Consider the following 13,279-nt stretch of genomic DNA (forward strand, 5'->3'; position numbering starts at 1 on the left):
TTCAACCCAATAGGGCCTCGGGACCCTCCACTACCCCCGCATCGGCCAATCTAACCACCCGATCGTTTGAACCGGGAAAATCGCAGCAACCAACTTTTTCCATACAGTGGAATATCAATGGCTACTACAAAAACCTTGGCGACTTAGAACTCTTGGTGAGAAACTACTCCCTCGGTATAATTGCTTACAGGAGGTACATAGAGCCGATCCATCACATATGAATCGTACACTCGGCGGAAAGTATCGCTGGATCTATAATTGCAGCCAATCTAACATCTACCATTCCGTAGTGATTGGCATATCAGAAGACATACAGTTCTCCCCGATGCAATTCGACATTAATCTCCCAATCGTCGGTATAAAGTTAGATTACCCTTTTCCGATAACGGTTGTAAGCATTTACTTGCCCAATGGTAAACTTGCCGACCTTCACCCCAAACTTCAGCATACACTAGAGAATATTTCAGGACCACTTTTAGTTCTAAGTGACTCTAACGGACACCATCCTTCGCGGGGAAGTCTAAAAGCCAACCACCGCGGCTCTACTTTCGCCAAAGTATTGGAAAATTTGGACCTCGTTATTCTTAACGACGGTTCCATGACATTTATCCGTGGACAAACCGAAACAGCGATCGACGTATCCGCCGTCAGCTCCTCCATTGTTAACAGGTTCATGTGGAAAACTTTGGAAGACCCGGCAGGCAGCGATCATGTCCCAACCATCGTCTCTATGGGAAACATTACTCCAGAAACATCCCGTCGTTCTAGATGGTTATACGGCCAGGCCAATTGGGAGATGTACACACAAACTATGGTTCAGCTAACAAAGGAAAGTCCATTGGTAAACATGGAGGAATTGGAGAAGTGCATTCTCATAGCGGCCAACGCGGCTATCCCTAAGTCATGTTCAAACCCCGGTCGGAAATCGCTTCATTGGTGGTCTCCCGAAACTAAAGTTGCAGTTGAAGCCAGAAGGAAGGCACTTCGAGCCGCTAAACGACTCCCTGTCGGCCACCCAGATAAAGATAAGGCTATCGAGCTATATCGAATGAGGCGGAACGAATGCCGCCAGATCATGAGATCAGCGAAAACAAACAGTTGGAACGAGTTCTTAGAAAGTATTAACGCGAAAAAAAGCGAAAGGGATAGCTATCCGTTCGCCAGATGGTATCACACGTGATCCCATAATTGTCGCTGACACTCTTGCCGATTATTTCGCCTCCTTATCTGCCATTGACAGATACGACAATGATTTTATACGGCGAAACAACGTAACCACACTATCGTTGAATGACATGGTCATCCCGGAAGACAACCCTCCCCTAGCTATCAACGCTCCTTTCCGTGTGGAGGAACTGGACCTCGCCCTGAGTCGCTGTAAAGGAAACTCCGCCGGCCCTGACGATATTGGTTACCCTATGTTTAAATACCTCCCAGTCGAAACTAAACTAGTGTTCCTGAACCTTCTAAACAGTCATTGGACAAACAACACCCTACCTGCAGCCTGGAACCACAGCCTAGTAGTCCCTATCCCTAAACAAGGTCAAGCAGCTTCTACTCCAAGCCACTATCGTCCTATCTCGTTGACGTGCTGTGCCAGCAAAATATTAGAAAGGATGGTCAACCGTCGCCTGATTAAACACCTCGAGGACAACGCTCTCCTAGACCACCGCCAACACGCTTTCCGCCCCGGTCACGGGACGAGTACGTACTTCGCAGGGCTCGCAGACGTATTACAAGACGCAATGGAAGAAGATATGCACGTGGACATCGTATCTCTGGATTTGGCAAAAGCATACAACCGCGCGTGGACCCCACGCGTTATTCAACAGCTTATCGAATGGGGACTAGGCGGACATCTATTGCACTTCATAAAGAATTTCCTGCGTGGTCGAACTTTTCAAGTAGCCATCGGCAATCATCTCTCTTCAACCCGAACGGAGGAAACTGGTGTTCCGCAAGGGTCCGTCCTTGCAGTCACCATCTTTTTAATCGCCATGAACGGTATTTTCAAATCCCTCGTGAAGGATGTGTACATCTTTGTATATGCAGACGATATTGTCCTGCTAGCAGTGGGTCGCACTCTGAAAAGACTACACACGAAAATTCAAGCCGACGTATCAGCTGCTACTAAATGGGCATCCAAGGCCGGCTTCGTTCTATCAGCGGAAAAGAGTGTGAGGTCCCACATATGCAGATCTCGCCATCGCCCACTACCAAAGGCCGTTACTTCGAACGGAACCCCAATCCCTTTTAAAAAGACTATACAAATCCTCGGTGTACGACTGGACCGTTGCCTTAAATTTGTAGATCATTTCAACGATACTAGAGAAAAATGTAGGACTCGTTTGAACATACTCAAAACGCTCTCTAAACCACACAAGAGCAGCAACAGAGACATTCTTCTCCGAGTCTCCAAAGCCACAGTAAACAGTAAATTATTTTACGGTATCGAGTTATATTGCATGACCGGCGACTCGTTTAACACAAAACTTACTCCCATATACAATCATGCAACACGAATCATCGCAGGACTTCTCCCGTCTACCCCAGCCGAATTCGCCTGCGTTGAACTCGGCATCCGGAATGCGCCAACTCTGAAAATCGATCGTTCCATTAGTAACAAATTTCGAGCAGGAGATAATTTTCGTGCCATGCACGCACACGTTGCGGAATTGCTGGGTAAGCAATATCAAGATTTTCACCATCGGTTCACTGACGGCTCTAAGACTGCAAACAGGGTAGGTTTCGGAATTGCCGATCAGACTTGCAGCGTTTTTTCTCGTCTACCAGATCAATGTTCGATCTTCTCGGCCGAAACAGCAGCAATATTTTACGCGGCCACCACACCAGCTAACAAACCTTTATGTATTCTGTCCGACTCCGCTAGTGCCCTCGCTGCATTGGAATCACCGACATCAAAACACCCATGGATACAAGCAGTACAAAAGTGGGCCCCCCAGAATACAGTTTTTGTTTGGATCCCGGGCCACTGCGGAATCCAAGGCAACATTGAGGTCGACCATCTTGCGGCTATTGGCCGTTCCGGCACGCTGGCAACCAAATATGTCCCAGGACACGACGCTAAAAAATTTGTGAAATGTGCTCTTCGTTCTTCCTGGTCTGCAGAATGGTCAAGTAACACGACACTTTTCACCCGTAAGGTAAAAGGCGAAACCACCAAATGGGTGGATGTTTCGAACTGGCGCGACCAAAGCGTTTTATCCCGCCTACGATCAGGACATACACGTTTTACCCATAATATGGGTGGAGCAACAACCTTTAAAAAAAGATGCGACACTTGTAATACTACAATGACGGTGGAACACATGGTTATAAAATGTCCCTGTTTTCAAAGCATCCGGGTTTTCCATGGAATCCTGGACAGTATTAAAGATGCCCTGGCGAACGATCCATCAACGGAAGCTACACTATTAAATTTCATGAAGGATACCGGTATATATTATCAAATCTGACATGATGATAAACAAGACGTCAAGCATTTCATCGACAGTACCTAGACAGGCAACCGAAAACGAAATAACACCGACAAGAACAAACTCCGACAGTGAACACGAAAAACCTCTCTTTCTTTTCGAATGTATCATTTGTAACAATTATGTATAACAATCAGGGAAACTCCCTTCCGGGGCTTCCGGAGATGAACTAGCCGAAGGCTGCAAAAATCTCCTTAAGAAAGAGAAATAAAAAAAAATCTTTTCGCGTAACATTCGATTTTACGTGCAAACCTAAAATAAAGGTAGTAACAGACTTATCTCAATCTCAATTCAATTTGTCAGAAGTATCTTCGTTTGAATTACCATTTATCTTTTGCCGTTTGATTGGCTGGTTCTCTTCTACAACTGGTTCTGGTATCGTTTGATGTTCGATATTTGAAAGGGTATGCTTTTTATTTAGACTAGCTTTTTCTAAATCTGCGTGACCGAAAATGTGCTTTTTAAACGGATATAGTTTAGAAAATAATTGGCCGCATAATGGCACAGTGCATCTATACGGATAAATAACAGGAACTCTATGATCATCTTTCAAATGGGTGATGTATAACGCAGCTGTTACAAAGGAGGTAATACGGTGCTCGAACATACACCTAAACATGGTTCACCGAGGTGTTTTCGATTTGCTTCAAAAATGTTGATAGTCGATTCACACTGGCATATGATTCTTGATGGTCAATTCCGTAGACGAAGCAACCTATGAACTGCCAAACCAGCTTAGACAGCTTTGGGTACGATAAGCCAAACAAGTGGGTCGTTTTAATCAATACGTCGATTGCTCTTGCAGCGGATGATAGCTCGAAACAAAAACCTGGATGATATACGAAGAATCGCCCCGTCAAAGTTTCCAAATCCACTCCCACAGCAACAAACTTTGGGGAAATTGGCAGTTTCCTGTTCACATAAGACGCGTACACGGATTGTAGTTGTGGGATGAGCTGCTCATGTGAACTCACAAATATGATCGTATCTTCTTGAGCTGTACAAATCTTTGGCTTAAACTTGGAGCTAACAATGATTGGTGGAAGAACTGTGTTTAATGCAAGCAGAAGTGCACAGAGCCTGGTATCTGTAAAAAATAAAACAAAAATACAAATAAGGAAGTTGATTGAAAATTTCTGACTAATTTACTACCTTGGTTTACGCTACAATCAGTTAAATACTTTAACAATTTTACAGCTGAAGGATCAATCGCTTTTTTGGCTATAAAAGTAGTTATAGCGGCCGTTATTGAATTCAATTTTTGTATCTCATTCAAGGATCTAACATTAAGTAGCTTGTAATCGATATCCACCTATCGGATATAAAAGAAACGATTTGATTATGACAAAAATGTTGTGGAAGCCCAAACAACTGGAATAATTGATTAGAAACGTATTATGAATTTTTACTTACTAGCTGATAACCATGACTGCTTTTATAGTGTGGCCAAATAGAGAACAATTTGAAAAGCAACTTTTCACTTTTAAGCAACGGTAGTCTCCCAAGGAAACTTAACGTCCACTTGTCGAGTACAATGGACCACGGTTCTTGGTTCAGAGCCAACCAGTTAACCGCTTCGGTGGTTTCCGGATCAAGGGGTGAATTATCAATAGTAGGAACTACTCCGGACAGTTTTAAGTGTTCCCTCTCTTGAACTTCACTCTTACGTTTCTTCTGTTTGAGGTTACCAATCTTATTGGCGACTTTTCCACCGTGGTTACGTGTGACCTCCTCTACAGCCGAAATAATTTTCCTGTAGCAAAAGAAAACACAAGAATGTAAGATAACACAATATTCGAATATGTTATGTTTACCTTCCGTTCAAACTTGAACAAGCTGGTAACAGACAAGGAATAGCTCTCAAGATCTGATGTGCGTAGTTTTTCTTTGTTCTTCAAATGAAAACGGGCGACGGTTCCGGCAAGTTGGAGCTGCTTTTGTTCGCATAATTCACCAATTTTGGCTTTCTCAACTATGACCTTACCTTCTTCAGTAGCTTCCAACAGAGACAGAAGGATGTTTGGTGTAAGTGTTTGAACGCAGTTGTACGTAAATTCGGCGGTCGCTACTTCCGTGTTGCTCAAAAAGTCTCCACTATCACAAGCGTGATTTTTCGGAATAATCTCACCATCCGTTATTGATAATAGCCGTTCTTCACTCAGGTACTCGCTTCCCTGTGACACTTCCTCGCAATTGCGATTATTGTTAGCTGTTGAGTCAGTTTCCTTTCCTGCACTTAGAGCTTGTAGAATTTGAGATTTCTGTAGAAATTGTTAAAAAAATACAGCTTGAGCATTAATACTGCCCTCTGCGATAAAGAAATAAAACTTACATTGCGCTTTCTCCAGTCATCGATGTGTCCGAAAATCTTTCCGTAATTCCATTCAACGGAGCTTTGCTGTAAGCTGTTCTTGAAATCTTCCAACGAATACGTAAGCAGCTCATACAGCTGAATTCCACACTCTAAAAAATAGATTTAAATTAGTTTTTAATTTACATAATTTTAATAAACTTACGTTGTAACACTTCCAAAGAATCCGTGGAAAACGCCAAATCTTCCAACAAACTATCGGCAACATTCGCCATCTTGAATACACTGACGAAAAACCTTTTTTTTTACATCTGAAAATCTCATAACTTATCTACCTACGCACATGGAGCGTATTCACATAAAAGCTATCAGTTTGACAAATAAAAAGTGTCCCTGCATTCTAATAAATTTCATCTAGTTTTCACATGAAGTTTATCGTGTACACATAACATGAATTATATTATGAATTAAGTAAAGTTATGTGACGTTTCCAATAATAAATATTGTGCATTTAAATAAAAATGATCAAATCGTCGCTGATGATCTGGCAGTCAGGCTCACTTCCGATGTTTATTTTTGTTGTTCTCGCAACACTGCAACCATCTCAGCCGCTACTGAGCTGTCACTACGGCTTACAAAATCAAATACATTGAAATCATTCCCGCAGTTAATGTTGTGTGAACACCGTGAACACGCATTTATTCTATGTGTTTGTAAAGTCGGAAGAAAGTTCGGAAGTCGGAAGTCCGACTTCTGAACTTTAATTTAGTGCTGGCGCCACAATAAGTGATTACTTGGTTCAGTGTGGTTCAGTGATACATTTTTGCAACGCGTACACTGTTAAAAATAGACCCGTTACTGCCAAGTGGATTCCACTTCTGTGCTAATAGATGAAACATTTCATATCTACGTGGAATACACTTGCGTTTCAGTTCACAGCACAAAATCAAGTGGCTTACACTTCGGTTTACCATGTCATGCATACCAAAATAAATCATTCTACACTCAGATTTCAATGGCTACACACGTCAAATGCCAAAACAAGTTAAAATACCGTGAATTCCAATAAAAATCGATATGGGTCGACATAAAAGAATGATTAGGTTCGTTTATTGAGACTCATATGTAAAGAGCATCAGCATCAGCATTAACGTGCGATTTATTTTCAGTGTAGAACTTTTTCTGACATTTTGTTTCTCTTAGGTTTATATGTTGCCAATAAATTAGAATTTATTTCTAGGTCATTGGTACCCAAAGATTGAAAATTCGCAAGGAATCTTCGAAGTATAAATTAATTAAGTATGGGTGTAGATTTTGGCGGTTTTTTCCCTGATGGGTACAAATTTTCTTTGAGCTTGCAGCACCCTAGTCGAACTCAATAAACATTGTGGGTGTGTAGGTCTTATTCGCGACTACGATGATCAAAAAAAACTCTCGTATAGATTTTCAGAGTATGCGCGTTGACAAAAGCAAAAACATTTCTTCCCTTTACTCTCTTATATGAAAAACCAAGCAAATATTAGTAGCTTCGTAGTCCCGAAACAGCTTTGCAAATTTGCATTTGAAAATTTAACTGGACTAACATTTGAAAAGGTCAGATTTTTTTTTTCGCGGATTTTCTTTTGAAGGTTAAATATTTACGCAGATTTTCAAATTAACGTGGATTTTTACGCGAATTTTTGAATTAAAGCGGTTTATTTCACGGATTTCTGAGAAAAGCGGTTGTTTCACGAGGTATATCTCCCCCGCATAAGGAAACCTAACTGTATTTGAATCTTCTTATAAATCAATATATCTAAGTAAAGACAAGAGATATATAATGGTAATATAATGGATGGATAATGGGTTTGAGTTTGACATCCTACACAAAAAAAAATATAATTTTAAACCAAAAGCGATTTCTAAAAAATATTGGTGATCTCAGGTTTTTTTTTAAACAAGTATTTTAGGTAGACAATTTAGTTGCCTTAAACGATGTACTTACTTTACTTTTTGGCTAACGGACCGTTCACCGGTCTAGGGCCGAACGAATTAGAGATGTCCAGCTTCTTCTGTCTTGGGCAGCCGTTCTCCAGTCTCCCCGTTCACCAGCAGATCGTGCATCTTCTTCCAGCGCACATCCACCGCGTGCGAGGCCTACCATGGAGTCGACGGCCTCTTCCTGGTTCTCTACTGAAGATAGTTGTGGCGGCTCTCTCGTCAGGCATCCTGGCTACATGTCCAGCCCACTGAAGCCTGCCCCGCTGTATTACCTTCACTATACCAGCATGTTTGTATACCTGGTACAACTCGTGATTCATGCGTCTGCGCCACACTCCATCTTCCAGTTTACCGCCAAGTATCGATCGCAGAACTTTACGCTCAAAAACTCCGAGCACTCGTCGATCAGCTTCCTTCAGCGTCCATGCTTCATGTCCGTAAAGGGCCACCGGGAGTATCAGCGTCCTATACAGCGCTAGTTTTGTGCGAGTTTGCAAACTACGAGACCTTAGCTGGTTACGCAGACCATAGAAAGCCCTGTTCGCAGCTGCAACTCGTCGTTTCACTTCACGGCTCATATCGTTGTCACATGTCACAAGCGTACCAAGATAAACGAACTCGTCAACCACTTCAAATCGTTCCCCATCTATCTCAACCTCAGCACCAATATCACGGGGACTCCCACGCTCTCTGCCAGCTACCATGTACTTCGTTTTGGCAGAGTTCGATGTCATCCGCAAAGCCAAGAAGCATGTGAGATTTCGTGATGATCGTACCGTTTCTTTCGACGTTTGCTCTTCGTACTGCACCCTCAAGAGCGATGTTAAACAGTAGGTTGGAGAGCGCATCCCCCTGCTTCAGTCCATCCAACGTTACGAACGCGGCTGATGTCTCGCCAGCTATCCGCACGCACGATTTTGATCCCTCCAGTGTCATACGACTCAGCTTTATTAGATTCGTAGGGAAACCGTTTTCCAGCATGATCTGCCACAGCTCGTTTCTTTTCACTGAGTCGTATGCCGCCCTGAAGTCCACAAACAGATGGTGAGTCGATAAGTTGTACTCCCGGAACTTATCGAGGATCTGTCGCAGGGTGAAAATTTGATCCGTCGTGGAACGCCCTTGTCGAAAACCAGCCTGGTATTCGCCAACAAAGGATTCCGTTAACGGTCTCAATCTGAAGAACAGGATACGGGAGAGCACTTTATATGCGGAGTTGAGCAACGTTATCCCACGATAGTTGCCGAAATCCAATCGATGGCCCTTCTTATAGATAGGGCATATGAGGCCTTCCAACCAGTCGTTCGGCATTTGTTCATCCACCCAGATCCTTAGTATTATCGGGTGGATCGCATAGTACAGCCGCTCGCTTCCCGCTTTTAGAAGTTCGGCCGGGATACCGTCCTTCCCAGCGGCCTTGCCGTTTTTCAGCTCACTAATCGCCTTTTTCACCTCCTTCTGTGTTGGTGGCTCCACAGCTTGTTCGTCACTCATAATCGCCATCCTGTTCCAGCTCTGCTCATCCGGCTCCTCACCGTTCAATAGCGCCTGAAAATGCTCCTTCCACCTGGCTGCAACCGTCGGTTTATCAGTAAGCAGGTTGCCGTCCTTGTCATTACACATGAGCGGCACCGGGAAATTCCTGCTTCTGACTCTGTTGACAGTTCTATAGAATCTCCGCACGTCGTTTTGAGCATAGTTGTCCTCTGCGCTGGCGAGCACCTGCTCCTCGTACTCGCGCTTCTTCCGAAGGTGGGTTCTATTTTCAGCAGTTCTTGCCACCCTGTACCTTTCTCTGTTCTGACGCATAGCCGCAGTGAGCATGCGGCTCCTGGCACGGTTCTTCTCATCTGTCGCTCTCTGGCACTCGGCATCGAACCAGCCGTTAGGCTGTCTTATACGCGTCGTACCTACCACCTCTCTCGCAGTCGTTCCGATGGCGCCGTGAATACTGCTCCACAGCCCATTTATGTCTTACACTCCTTCCTCCTGCTGTTCTGCGATCCGTTGATCCAGCTCTCTGGCGTATTCTGCTGCCACGCCATCAGCTTTCAACCGCTGAATGTTGAAACGCGTCGTCCTCTCTGTGCGAGATTTCAGCACGTTCGACAACCGTGCGCGGATCTTACAAACGACGAGATAATGGTCAGAGTCAATGTTTGGTCCCCGAAAAGACCTAACATCAGTAACATCCGAAAAGTGCTGACCGTCAATCAGTACGTGATCGATCTGGGTGCAGGCTTCTCCATTTGGATGCCTCCAGGTGTGTTTCCGAATATTCAAACGTGGAAAACAGGAGCTACATATGGCCATTCCTCTGGCCGCGGCAAAGTTTATCAGCCTCAGGCCGCGAACATCCTCCCCCGCCCAAAAAGATGTTTCATGGTCGAAGCGATCCAATTTTATGACATGGTTCTCCTTCTACTCGACTAATTTCATCCAACCAAGTTTTTTTGCTGGATAACAACTACTATAGTGCGTAATGCTGCTCGAAGCTCCGTTATGGTAAGATTAAACTTTCTAAGTCGTTCGCAGCGGTTCTTAATACGACAGTTGCTACAAAAACGTTGCACATAGGCCAGAACTCGTTGTAACTTTCGAAAGGAACTGAACCTTTTGAAAAGTGGGAGATCATCACAATTCTCCAGACATGACCAGCACTGAGACCGGTTTTATATCAGGCAATTTATCATCAGGAATATCATCGAAAGGTATCGGTTCGTAATTCTTGAGTTTTAGAAAGGATGCACCATCCCACCATAGTTGATTAAGTTTTAATTTCTCTGGCAGTTGTCCTCTCGAAACAAGATCAGCAGGACCCTCCTTTGAACGTACGTATGACCAAGAGAAATTGTCATTGTTCGAAACAATTTCTTTAACACGTGTCTGGTTGAACGATTTAAGCAGTGAGGGGGGCTTTTTCAACCAAGCCAGAACTATTTGGCTGTCCAACTAAAGACGAATAACGGAGAAATGCATTTGTAGAGCTGGGAGCACTTTACAGGTTAACCGAGTTAACAACAACGCAGCACAAAGTTCTTTGCGAGGAATGGTCAAATCTTTCAAAGGTGCAATTTTGGACTTTAAACAAAGTAATCGCGAAGTGCAGTATACTTCGTCGTTGATACTGCGAACATACAAGCACGTCCCATAGGCATGCACCGATGCGTCAGCAAATCCATGAAGTTCAATTGTACTGGAACCAGGAACGGAGATAAATCGTGGAATTTTTATTTTGTTAACATGTTGCAAAGCGCTACAAAACTTAGACCACGTTTCGAGAAGTTCTCCTTCCAATGGGCAATCCCATTTCAGCTTGGCCACCCAAGTCTTTTGCATCAACTGCTTCGCAAGCACCACAGTGGGTGGAAGGAATCCCAAAGGATCAAATGATCAATTATGGAAAATAAACGCCTTTTTGTTATAGGCTTATCATCCGATATGAGATCAATTCCGAATAGAAATTTGTCACTCGAAGGGTTCCATATCAGTCCAAGAGTCTGAATAATTTGGTCAGCTGATGTCTGATTGAGATAAACTAGCTTCTCACGTTCGTTATCTGGAATATCACTCAAAATTCTGGCATCGTTAGCACGCCACTTGTGTATTGGAAACTGTCCCTTTGATAACAGTGAACGGATTTGGCATTGGCTTTCGATGGCTTTCTCTATAGTATCAGCACCAGTTATCAAATCATCAACATAGCAGTCTTGGAGAATTATTCGTGAAGCTAAAGGATACTGTGAACCTTCATCTTCGCATAACTGTACTAATGATCGGGTTGCCAGGAAAGGGGCTGCTGCTGTACCATAAGTCACGGTTTGTAGCTCCAGGACTCGTAGACTTTCACTTGGATTAACACGCCAAAATATGCGTTGAACGGAAGTTTGTTCCGGGTTTACAAGGATTTGTCTGTACATTTTCGATATATCAGCGGTGAACGCGAATGTAAAGCGGCGAAAATGAAGTAATATAGATATCAAATCATTCTGCACAACGGGCCCCACATGCATTACTTCATTCAAAGATTTTGCGGAAGCAGTCGATTTAGCTGATGCATCGAAAACTACTCTAAGTTTTGTGCTAGAGCTGGTTGGGCGCAGTACAGCATGGTGACGTAGATAATATACCAACTTGCCAGGCTGATCAAATTTCTCCTGAATTTCCTTGCAATGGCCGAGAGATTCATACTCATTAATAAATTGGGAGTACAAGCGATGTAGCTCAGGATTATGTTGCAATCGTTTCTCGAGGAAAAAGAAGCGGCGAAGGGCTGACGATCGATTATTGTCCAACAGGTCAACGTTATCACGAAACGGTAGGTTTACTATGAAGCGTCCAGATCATTTCTACGAAAGATTTTCTCACATGGGTGCTCCTCTGCTTGAGGCAATACGGCATCTTCCAACTCTTCCACTTCCCAAAATCGTTTGATCATTTTGTTTAGGGATTCAATTGACACTGCATTCACTGATTGAGAATTAACAACCACTGTGTACTTCACCAGTGACGACCCAGCCTAATTCTGTTTCACGGAGTTCTGGTGAACCGTGATCGACAACATACTGTCCTGGTTTCATTAACGAGAAGAAGTGTGTAATACCGATAAGCAAATCTACATCCGAAGGCTTATTAAACGAGGGATCGGCCAAACGCAGCCCAGATGGAATTTTCCAATTCGCTATATCGAAGGATCTACGCGGCAGATGACTAGTGATTCTGGGAGCTACTAGGCACTTCAAGTTTGTTTCATAATCAGTATGTTGCGAGTTCATTCTTACTGTAACAAGTTGATTGGTCTTGAAACGAGCATTGCTAAAACCAAGGACATTGATTGACTGATTCACCATTTAAACCCAACTTGCGGTACATTTCGTGCGAAATCAGATTTGTCTGAGCACCAAAATTCAGAAATGCTCTACAAGGGATGGCTTGATCCTTGCTATCAATCAAATTAACTATAGCTGTTAGCAACAACACATTCGGAAGATGTGTCTTTCCAACGTTTTCCGAACATGATGACGAAATCGTCTGACTCTGGCATGACTGGTCGCTCTTTGAGTTTTCAGTAGATTGTATGTTGGACTTAGGTTGACTCTGTATGCTTGAATTCGAAGGCTCACTCAAAGGTTTTGTACTCTCAGTCACATTGGACGTTTCTATATGTAGCAAAGTATGGTGTCTTTTTTTACATTTACTACACGTACTTTTCGAAGGGCAATTGGTAACACGGTGCCCGCGACGGAGGCAGTTGAAGCAAACTTGAGATTCTTTAACATTGTGTAATCGAGCCATGTTGCGAAATTCCGTACACTAGAAGTTTAAATGCTCTTTACCACAAAACTGACAAGGTGGCGAAGGTTTATCCTGGGTTTGTCTTGTGGCTTGCGACCTATCGCTTTCACAGCGTTCTAAAACGCGACACTGTTCCTTTCAAGTAGGGTATATCACCAAGTTTAAGTGTTCGTTCCCAAGACTTGCGGGTTACAGG

The 13,279-nt window shown here is 43.4% G+C and overlaps 1 protein-coding gene across 1 annotated transcript; it reads right to left on the reverse strand.

The window, feature by feature from the left end:
• Positions 1 to 4,108: 4,108 nt before the first annotated feature.
• On the reverse strand, positions 4,109 to 6,083 carry LOC129728579 (uncharacterized). The gene is made up of 7 exons (XM_055687026.1): positions 6,014 to 6,083; positions 5,830 to 5,960; positions 5,547 to 5,758; positions 5,312 to 5,389; positions 4,911 to 5,250; positions 4,650 to 4,809; positions 4,109 to 4,584 (listed from the first exon to the last, which is right to left on the reverse strand). The coding sequence occupies exons 1-7, from the start codon at positions 6,081 to 6,083 to the stop codon at positions 4,109 to 4,111; spliced, it is 1,467 nt and encodes a 488-aa protein (XP_055543001.1).
• Positions 6,084 to 13,279: the final 7,196 nt, after the last annotated feature.

The sequence above is a fragment of the Wyeomyia smithii genome, chromosome 3, assembly GCF_029784165.1.
Source record: "Wyeomyia smithii strain HCP4-BCI-WySm-NY-G18 chromosome 3, ASM2978416v1, whole genome shotgun sequence".
Taxonomy (NCBI): domain Eukaryota; kingdom Metazoa; phylum Arthropoda; class Insecta; order Diptera; family Culicidae; genus Wyeomyia; species Wyeomyia smithii.